Consider the following 11479-nt stretch of genomic DNA (forward strand, 5'->3'; position numbering starts at 1 on the left):
TAACCTTCTTCAAACCAAATATTCTGGGAAATATAAGAAAAGATAATTATGATGCCCAACTCTAATTGAGAGTAGTACATGTTTTCTATACTGCAGTTGTTGTCATATATACAAAGAGAATAGAATATATATTAGAGGGGAATTTACTAGAAAAAAGTGTAAAACGGCCATTTTGTTGTACTGTTTCCATACTGCAGGTGTACTTCAGATATTTATGCTATATAACCTTTTGGGCCCTGGAATATCATTTTATAGAAAATCTAAAATTAATGTTAAAAGAAAACCAAATTATGAAATAGGCTGGTTTCACCAATGACCAATGATCATTTCACATAGACTCTACGCCTTTCACTTTACAAACAATGATTTTCCGTTATAGCTATAAATCAAATGATGGTTTTTATTCACCTAATTCATTATAAAGTTTATTTAACAGCTTTAAAAATTTCGAAATTGAAATGAATAGTCTAGGGCACATACTGTATTAATGTACTCTACTGCATATAATTTGTGAACATTTACATGATTTGTACACTTTAAACTCCCTTTCAGGCTGAAAGGGACTGAAAAAATTCATAACGAGAGATTCTCTAAATTCCCCTCTAATATATATTCTATTCTCTGTGCATATATATCAATACAATAAGAGGACTTTTTATTTAAATTTTTTAATTTCTACAAATCTTTCAAACAGCTGAGACTTCTGTTTGTTTGTTTGTAAACTTGTAAATAAAAAAATTGCCTGATAATGATCAAAGCATTATTAATAAGAAATGCGTCTTCATTGTATTGATATTATCGCCGACCACAGTAGCTGTCCTATTCCTTAATACTCAATAAAAGAATTATAGAATGCTCACATTTATTGATTATTAAACTAGCCACAAATATATGTACTGCATAATCTCCTCCTCAGTCAATATGCAGTACACTATAGATAATCTAAATGTACTGTTAAACTCCCAGCTTTTCTTTCAAGTTCTTCTAGATTCTCACAAATCTGGAAAAAAAACAAGATTGTTGAGGATTAAATTTGTATTTATTTATGAAAGGAACTGTAAGCATAATTTCAAGGGACCCTCTATGCGAAGATGGCAATGCCCGAGTTTCAACTGTGCGTACCCTTGACACCTTTCTCTAGTCAATAATGTGGAAGAGAATGTTGTTTTTCTAGGTTTATAAGTGTTCATTCTGATAAATTCCAAATGTTTTCCTGTAGAAGAAATGCGCAAATCACCTTAGTAGAGAAACTGTACGATTGAAAATAATAAGTTTTCAAAATTATAAACATTGATAAATAATTAATACTTGATCAGACAAAGCTTTTACCATTGTAATCTAGCATTGTCATCTTTGCATAGAGGTTCACTGGAAATTACGCTTACAGTTCTTTTAAGTACAAAGTTCTGTCAGAAAGCATTTATCAAAAGCTTTTTATTTCATATACACAAAAGTTTATAAATATATAAATTGTTACAGTTGTAAACACAGGTTCCTGTCCTAGTTGAGGCATAGATATAGCTCAAGATCGTGTCCTAGTTTAGCCATTGATAGTTTACAAGATTGTGTCCTAGTTAAAGCATTGATAGCTCAAGATCATGTCCTAGTTGAGGCATTGATAGTTCAAGATCATGTCCTATTTGAGACATTGATAGTTTACAAGATTGTGTCCTAGTTGAGGCATTGATAGCTCAAGATCATGTCCTAGTTGAGACATTGATAGTTTACGAGATAATGTCCTATAGTTGAGGCATTGGTAGTTTACAAGATTGTGTCCTAGTTAAGACATTGATAGATCAAGATCATGTCCTATTTGAGGCATTGATAGCTCAAGATCATGTCCTAGTTGAGGCATTGATAGCTCAAGATCATGTCCTAGTTGAGACATTGATAGTTTATGAGATCGTGTCCTAGTTGAGACATTGATAGCTCAAGATCGTGTCCTAGTTGAGGCATTGATAGTTACATCATGTGTCCATGTAGACATTGATAGCTGATCGTGCGCATTGGCTTGGCATTGATTGATTAAGAGCTTGTGTCCTGGTTGACATTGATAGCTGACGAGATTGTGTTCGGGTTTAGACATTGATAGCTAAGTAAAACTGAGTTTGTACCTGGATAGATTAGATACGGGTTCGAGAACAGTTTATAGACATAGGGTATTTACTACATGGATTGGTTCAAGAAAAAAGGCGATGTTTGTATTTTTATGATTAAATAATCATTTTCTTAGATTTAGAAACCTAACACCGAATATCAAAATTATGATTTGATTTTTTTTAAAGAAAAAACTTACATTTTACTGAATTTATTCGGAGACTGTCCGATTCCGTTCTTTTTCTTCTCTTGAGGATTGCAGACTTTGTACAATCTAAAAGAAATTGTGTTACAACAAAAAATGCTGCCTTGTGAAATCATGTCTTTTGACGTAATTTTGGAATATAGGATCACAACTATGATTTATTAAATAAAGTGAATTGCACACATTTTATCGACACTTTCTTTAATAAGGAAATATCTAACTTTCATTTTATAATAAAAATAAGATTTTAAATATAGTCAGCTTCAAAAGTTTTTGGTTCGTGAGAAAAATTAAAAGTTGTAGCGGATGAAAATCTCGAAAGAATATTATAAAATCTGCAAGCCAGTAGTTCCAGAATTACAGAATTCTTCTGTAAATAAATGTAGCTAAATATTAAATTTAAAACTTACCCAGAATTACAAAATTCCGAAGCACCGCCGACATTATTGCCGACCTGGCCAAGTTGTCGACAGAGGGCTTCACCCACCATCATTAGTCGCATACACTCGGCACTAAAAGGTTATTTTTTTTATTTTTTTTTAACTTTAATAATTTATTTTAATTAAATTTTACAATATTTTTAAATTTTAATATGATATCAGATGGAAACATGTTGAGACTTCTATATTTCTTGTTTGTAATTTTTTTTATAATTTTGAGTGGCCCTTTATCAAAAAAGGGACATCCCTCATGAACATAGGAACCCTTAATACCTTCATCTGATTTATAATGTATAGAAGCAAAAGTCGATTTTCTAGTATAAAAAAATATTTAATTATGATTTCTAAACCATAATCGAAATTAATCAAATTTCAAAAAGTAAAGCATGGCCAGCTCATTTATTCTTGATCAAACAAAGTTTTTAAGGGAACCAATGTGAATAGGACATGCCACGTATTACTCTAGTCATTTCCATAGAACATCAATATTTAATTTTATGTTTTATATTTTTCAATATTACTTGATTCTGTCAGCATTCATTCGACCAGATGTTCTAACCTAAATTAATATAAGACTTTTATATTGTAATCTTAAACAAAAACAGTATTAAATATCTGTCACAATTATTAATTGACAAGCTTACAGTAACATATATCTCTGCAAACTCCGGTTCATTAGAAGTACCATACCGACTCTTAGGCAGTTAGGACAAGTTCATAGACAAAGATAGACACTCAGCCAACTCATCTCACGAAACCTCGATTACAACAGTGAGCTTTATACAGTAAACATACTGCATTATCTGCAGGGGTTTGTTCTAAACTCCGATTTTGGCATATACAGGGTGTCCCACAAAACATGACAGTTGGTAAATAGTTTTAAATGTCGTCTTCCATAAACTGTATAAGTGTAACAAATTCAAGAAACACGAAGACGATTACTACTGTGTAGCGAAGTTGACCGCGCAAGATTTACAATACATAAAACTATATCCGCTCCAAATGTGTCTCCTCATGTCCCCCCCCCTTTACCGCCTCTACTCGTGGAGAACAGCGTCAGTTAGCTTTAGAACTTTGAGATGTGAACACCTCTGATCAGGAACTACTAACTCCTTCATACTGCCGCAGATGCCTACTCTAGCAACAAAGGCTGCTAATGTCTAAGCCTCCAGATGTCCAAATCCACAAAACAGTCGCATGTCCTGTGGTATGAGAGGCAAATCGTTCCTCCCCACACATGTTACAGACTGCAAACCCTCCAGGACCGTCGCCTAGATGTGAACCCTTTGCTGCCAAGATGCTGACACCTGCGGGCTGACCATCATGAAGCTCCAACTGTTCCATTCCTTTCATCACCAATAATCAATGTTATTTCATTTTCAACCGTTTAGATACCCTCTTTTTAAGGGTCACTATTTTAAAACAAATTTGATTTTATTATTCAATAAAGTTAAGGAATATCCCTTTTGTTCTTTTATTTGTGTCAACAATAAGATATTAAAGGCTGTTTGCAATTTATTTCGTTTAAGAAATCTTTTGCTCAAATATATTTTACTTTGAAGTTAATTTTACTATGATATGACTACTATATAGTATTTCTATTATTGTCTTTGGTATTAAACAACTTAACAAATTATGGCAGAAGACATTCTAAACTATTTACCAACCGTCATGTTTTGTGGGACACCCTGTATTTAGATCATATATTTAGAAAACATTTTGCCGGCGTACACATCAATACTAAATTATCTGAGAGAAAGATAGATATTTGCCAATTGCCCCCTAAAATTTAAACAAAAAATAAGAAAATGAACAAAAGCAAGTACTGGAAAAATAACTTGGTTTTAAGAAAACGTACACAAACAACTCCAAGTGTTCTAAAATTGTACAGGCCCAGCTTGCCTGCTGTACTCAGTACACTGAACCTCTATAAATATCTACTCTAAGCCTGAAATTTACGACATTTGTACAGTATACATACAGACTAAAGAGACAGAAAAACAGGACGGTACACCAAGTGAATTATCATTTTCTTGTGAGATTAATGAGAAAAGGTCTATTTATTCATATACAATCGAACTATCAATTAGCATTTTGTTCAAATATGAAAGAATAACCAATTCTCGTTTTAAATACAGTGAGCGGCATAAAAATGTCGAATGATAGACTTCCTTCATCTTTCCTGTTTCTTTAACTTCAGAAATGTCGCCTCACATTTTCTACTCTATGTTAAGTCCAGAAATTGAGCGGCTGAACTTGATATTTCTTGGGCAATCCTTAACTTTAAAAACTACCACTGACAAAAAAAGAGCAATTTGGTAAACGTGTTTTTGTAAATCATAATCGCAATTCGAAACTATCCTTACTATTTTTATCTATATGCGAGAAAGACAATTTATTTAGATATATTTTAAAAAATCAATATCTTTCTTGTAACAATTAAGTGATTTATTAATGAAGTTTTTAATACGCTCCTTTTTAGAAACATTATAAAAATATAAAAATGCTTCTGATAAAATGATAATTTGATAAAGATTCTCATTTAAAAAATATTTATCTTACCTCTGTACTTTTTCCTCCTCTTTTCACAAATCTGATGACAAACATATGTATGTTAAATTAAAGAAGCGTATAAATATTTATTTTTCCACATATAAGCGACACATGTTCTTTATATTTTTTTTCATTATTCAAACAATACCATTCAATTCCTAATTCAAATCGGGTTTAGTATACATCCCCTTTCATTTGTCGCAAACAGTCCCTTTAAAAATTATAAAAATCACCTATCAGCCCTGTCCCACCATTTCCCTGTGAGGAAAGTAGAGAAATCTTGGTTTCCTGGTCCACCTTATTTAAAAAAATGTTTTAATATTTTTAATCATAATTTCATTTTAGAAAAATCTATAGAATAAGGCTCTTCGCACATACATATATGTAAAAAAAACTTGTGAAATATTTTTTTTAAGAAATCAAATTTTTCTTTTTAATCGGGATTTTTTTTTTAAAATTCAAAATCTATAAGAAAATGACCGACATTTCGACATACCAAAAACGATATGGCAGTTCTGATATGGGTTGCTGCTATTGGTTACATATATACTATTGTTTACTTTTTATTAGTTATAGAAATAGAGTATTGATAATATCGAAGAATCTCAGCTCATACGATCAATTGAAAGAATCTCATACGATGCAAAAATGTAAGGCAAGGAAAGCCAATTGCGGTTGTGTATACTCTGTGTACATATTGAAACCAGTTCTCTCTGGGCGGAATTTGTAAACAAGAATAAATGCATCAGTGTTCGTCTAGTATCCGAGGAGGTTAAAAGCATTAAATTTTGATAATTTTGATAATTCACATAATAGTTTCCCATGACCAGAATATTTCTTTGATTTTTTATGTGAATGATGGATCCCATGTCAGGCTTCGACATCCGTCTTGTGTTTACATTAGCGCCCAGAGACAGTACACTGCAGTACTAAAGATGTGTACACTTCTGAAATGACTTTCCTTGCCTTACATCCTTGATACGATGTTGATAGCTATAGGATTAAACATACGATAATGATAGAATTTCATACGAGTCTGGCATAATCTTATAGGATTTTGAAGATTTTGATAAAATCTCATTCGATTTGATATAATCTCATTCGATTTGATAGAATCTCATAAGTTTATGATAGAATTTCAGACGATATTGATAGAATCTTATATGAATTTAATAGAATCTCATACAGTTTTGATAGATCTCATACGATTTTGATAAGAACCTCATACAATTTTGATAGAATCTCATACTATTTGATAAAATCTCATACGATTTTGATAAAATCTCATACGATTTTGATAAAATCTCATACGATTTTGATAAAATCTCATACGATTTTGATAAAATCTCAAACGATTTTGATAAAATCTCAAACGATTTGGATAAAATCTCATTCGATATTGATAGAATCTCATTAGATTTTGATAGAATCTTATATGATTTTGATCTTGTCTCATAAAACTTTAATAGAATCTCATAAAACTTTGATAGAATCTCAAAAAACTTTAATAGAATTTCATAAAACTTTAATAGAATCTCATAAAACTTTAATAGAATCTCATAAAACTTTAACAGAATCTCATGAAACTTTGATAAAATCTCATAAAATTTTATCAAATCTTGTAAAACATTGATAGAATCTCATAATAGTCTGTGTGTACTCACTGTATTCTGAAACATGCTCAACCCCATCTTCGGCCAGATTTGTGACATCGTTCTCAAGTGATGGAGAATTCTAAATTGTAATTGGACGTAAAAAGAGATGTAACCTTAATTTTAAGTAATTCTCTCCATGCAAAAATGCCAATGAGAACCAAGTTGTTATGCGTTCTAACTCAAAAATTGAGCAGTATTTTGCCAATTACCCCTTTTAAGCTTAAGTTAGAAGCAAGGTGTGCAGTTTTAAAATGAATATGTCTGGAGCTACAAAAAAGTATAAAATTAGTTTAAGAGGTGAAACCAAAGCCCAAGCCGTTGCGACGCTTTATAGTTAAAGTTGAGGCTGTCTAGCTATTTGATTAATTACTTTCATAGTTGCTCAATATCAGTGACACTCCTTTCTGCTGAGTTATAAATCATATAAACCTTTATAAAGGTTTTTATATAGTCTCAACTAAAGATGGGCGCGTTCGACTTTTTTTCATTATGTTCATTCATCGTTCGTGACCGACCCATTTCGTTCGTTTTTTTATAATAGTTCAATTTATTTTTGATTAAAATTGTTGTTCATTTTCCATATGTTTCGTTCGTTTGCTTACTGAATAATCTCTCAGTAAAATCGTTCTTTCAGTAAGAAACTATCGCATTAAAAAATTGTTCGAAAAATCGTTCTTTCAGTGAAAAAACTCGTTTTTTCTTGTTCGTTAGTTGTTTTTTCGTTTGTTGTTAAAAACACGATAATTCTTTCATTTCTCTAAACGATCCATTCATTTCGTTTGTCCATCGTTTTTTTCTGAACGACACCCTCTTTAAGGAAAATTTGGTTCGTTCGTTCGTTCAAAAAAATTTGGTTCGTTCTCGAAAAGGATGCCGATCTCCAGTCTGAACAAGTTTATTGATGAAGTTCAGAATAACTTACTTCAGATCTTTTCCCCATCAGAATATCATTCCCCCATCCTCTCAGGGGATCACTTCTAAACAGCAGAAAAACAAGTTACGTACCACCACTTTGTCAACCAATAGACAGAAATTTGAGAATAGAATAAACAGAGTATTTGAAGTTGAATCTCAATTAGTTGAGATCAATAAGATAAGAAAGTTTAATTGTAAAAATTTTATATTTTTGATTTGATATTTCAGAATCAACAATTTTTTGTTGAAAGGAACTGTAATTAAGTGTAATTTCAAGTGACCCTTCATGCAAAAATATCCGATTCACAACGGAACCCTTAAATGCTTTATCTGTTTAAGTATGAATTAAACATTTATGTTTATAATTTCGAAAAATTATTATTTTCAACTGTGGTTACTCTAAAAAAAATAACTTGCGCTTTTCTGCTGCAGGAAAAACTAGAGAAATTATTTGAATTAAACACTCATGATTCTAGAAAAACAACCATTTCTTCCTCTTTGGTGATCAGATAAAGGTTTCAAGGGTACCGTTCGTATTAATCCATGCTTAAAATACCAAAAAACAACATTTTTTTGCATCTTTTAGCTTTGCAATTCTGTGAAAAATTTGATTTATGTTGGTGCAAAGATTAATCATATATATATTACCGGTTATAAAAGCTCCAGTAGCCACCTAACCAACCCAAATAAATTTTCTCTTGAATGGAAATTTTCAGGTTGTATTAAATTATTTCATTTTTACTGATAAGAAAAGTACAAACAGATATTTGTAAATTTTTTTTTTCGAAAAATTTCTTTTTATAAATGTTAACGAGACCCCCCCCCTCAGTTGGGCATACTAAGTAGATCTAGAAGGTTGATAAAGGCAATCGCAGTTTTAAGAATTTTTTATATACTGAAGTAAGTATGGGTATCCAATTTGGATATAAAAACCAAAACAGGCCTGATTTAAGCCTGAATATAAATTAATTGCATCAAAATTTAAAAAAGTTCAATTTTTTATAGAAAATATGCATCCCTCGTTTTCCCCAGTTAGCTCCAGCTTCGGACAGGGATTTTTTTGTGTTCCGGGGACTAAAACTGAAAGAAAGCTTAAAAAAATTAAATTGTTTTTTTTTGGAATTCTATGAAAGTGCAGAAAAGGCAGTCACCAATTTGATTAATTTTGTCACCAATTTCAATTAAAGGAAAATTTAAAATTGAGCTTTTTTAAGTTCTTTAAAAATATCCTATTTAGTTTTATACCTCAATAATTGGGTAACATCCGAGGGTAAAATAATGACACTGAATATTTCTGATCTTTTTGTCCAAGATTTTATCGTAAATGTAACTAAATTAGTTAATCAGTTCAAATTGGATACCCCACTATATATGTCTCAAAAAGGCGACTGCCTTTAACCTTAAAAGCTTTGAGTTGTAAATGTTGGTTGGGAAAAATGAAAGAAGTGTTTCTAAAAACTGTTGAATGCAAGAATTAGCGGTTTAGAAGAATCAAAACCTTTACTCCTTTTTAATCCGAACAGAAATAACTATAAAGATCAACCAAAAGTTTTCTGCTCAGTTTATTTCAAAATTTATGAAAGTACCTTTGGAATATTTTAGAATAAACATTCAGAGGAGATGGACTTCGCCTATAAAAAAACATGATTTTACCTTGATGATCTTCATATTTATGTATATCTATTCTATATAAATAAAGTTGTAATTGTTTGTTTGTCCGATCATAACTCGGGAACCTCTGGACCGATTTGCCTATAAATTTTGATTGAAGACCTCGGTAGACCCACGGGAATGTTCTTAGTATGGTTTTGAGATTCGAAGATGATTGGGTCGACTTTTATAAAGTAAATTTAGTTTCCAGGCTAAGCAGGGTTCCCAAGCTAGTATTATATAATGTAGTTAAAATAAGTATTTTTAGGTGAAAAAATTATATTTTTAAAGAAACAAAATCCTTAACTTGAATGGGGTTTTATATAAATTGATGGTGAAATCAAGGAAAGGAAACAAATGTAATCTATATCCTGTACAATGTACAATAGTGCAGTCTGCATATTTAGCTATGATATATGTGGATACGTCTTAAATGGTTAGACCAAAGCTAGGAACTATTGTATTGTGGATATCACGATCAAGGCTTGATCTCAATATTTTGTTACTCTCTAGATTAATTTAATCTTTATTTGATATCCCGCATGGTAATCGTGCCCAGTCAGGGGTTGAAGGAAGCTTTGATCAGGGGAGGAACAACTTAATTGAAGATAAGGAAATCTTTTTAGATCCTCAAATTAAAAGTGCCCAAAGTGCATATCAAGATAAAGTTATCAGGATTATGAGTATGGAGGGAAGTGCTTGTGAGGAGCAGGTTTGTTTTCTCGTTATTTTCTTTCAGGCTCTAAACTCGGCATTTTAAAAGTGAATATTTTCTAATTCTTTTCTTTTAAACATTTTCTTTCTTAAATTATGTCATATTTTGACCCTGGCAGAAAACGACCCAGAAACAATTTACAAACGATGAATAAATTTTGGAAGTTTTATTGAATTGTTTCAAAACCGATCCAAAACTGTTAACAACACTTATGATGAATATTCAGCACAGAAGTTCCCAGCTCAGATATCTTACATCCATGATAGATAGTTTGGGAATTCAGCTTGTCCAGATCTAAATATAAAAAGTAAAAATATAGAATGAAAAGTGTTTCAAAAACGTTAATAGAGTTTGAAACAACGAAACCGGGTCTTTGCCATTAAATCAAATATTCGAAATTTTGATGTTCTAAAATTAGACTATTTGATCAAACAAACTTCACAGTTTAAAATAACATGTGTACGACATCGGGTTCCAAAGATATAAGGATTAAAAAATCTGAGTTTGTGGCATCGACCTCAGTTCCTTTGTTACGTACTAATTGCAAAAGTTGCGATAATTAATGTTTAGATTTCAGATAAATAATTTTTCTGTTTTATTTATTTATTAACATAATTTTCAGATAAACATATATGGTCAAACAAAAAAGTATGAAAGACTAATTTATAGGAAAAATATTTCTTTTAAGGTTAAAACTGGCTCGAAAGTCAATGTTCTCTGACTTGAACCAGGAACCCTAATTGTCCGTGCCATTTCAAATTGAAACAAATGTTAAAAGTTTCAATATTCGAATCTACGACCAACATTTTGTTTTTTTTTAAACAGTTTGGACATAATTGATAAAAAACTAAATCTAGGTTCATGAAATCGTGATTTAGAGAAAAAATATTTTTCCCAAATGAAGGGATTGAAAAATCTCAAAAACTTTCCCTTTTGTTAAACTTTTCGTTTAATTCATAATATTTGAAAGGAATTGAGTCTTTGCCACAACCTCTGCTTTTCTAAAATCTTTGGATTCCAATGTCGCAGACCTTAGATATTTCAAACTATGAATTCTCTTAGATCAAATAATATAAGGTTGAAATATCAAAGATATTGGAATTATAATTCAGAGATTGTGGCGAAGACTAAATTCCTTTACGCTTGTTTGGGAATGAAATAAATCATCAAAAATTATTTAATTCAACTTACCTCACTACGCACCCAATCCAAGTTATAAAAAGGAAACATTTTAAATTCATGAATGCTG

At 31.1% G+C, this 11479-nt stretch overlaps 1 protein-coding gene across 3 annotated transcripts; it reads right to left on the reverse strand.

Moving 5' to 3' along the window:
* Positions 1 to 845: 845 nt before the first annotated feature.
* Positions 846 to 11479, reverse strand: LOC111707942 (uncharacterized). 3 transcript variants are annotated; one of them, XM_023481134.1, is made up of 13 exons: positions 11422 to 11479; positions 10486 to 10524; positions 9452 to 9496; positions 8884 to 8945; positions 8514 to 8538; positions 7873 to 7927; positions 6960 to 7029; positions 5529 to 5592; positions 5305 to 5335; positions 3264 to 3301; positions 2713 to 2814; positions 2297 to 2371; positions 846 to 1000 (listed from the first exon to the last, which is right to left on the reverse strand). In XM_023481134.1, exons 1-13 carry the CDS (start codon positions 11469 to 11471, stop codon positions 985 to 987), a joined length of 672 nt encoding a protein of 223 aa, XP_023336902.1. In that variant the 5' UTR covers positions 11472 to 11479; the 3' UTR covers positions 846 to 984. The 3 variants fall into 3 exon arrangements, with proteins under 3 accessions (XP_023336902.1, XP_023336901.1, XP_023336903.1); XM_023481133.1 differs by having other exon boundaries at positions 8514 to 8562; XM_023481135.1 differs by lacking the exons at positions 8514 to 8538; positions 8884 to 8945.

This window comes from Eurytemora carolleeae, unplaced genomic scaffold, assembly GCF_000591075.1.
Source record: "Eurytemora carolleeae unplaced genomic scaffold, Eaff_2.0 scaffold849, whole genome shotgun sequence".
NCBI classification, from domain to species: domain Eukaryota; kingdom Metazoa; phylum Arthropoda; class Copepoda; order Calanoida; family Temoridae; genus Eurytemora; species Eurytemora carolleeae.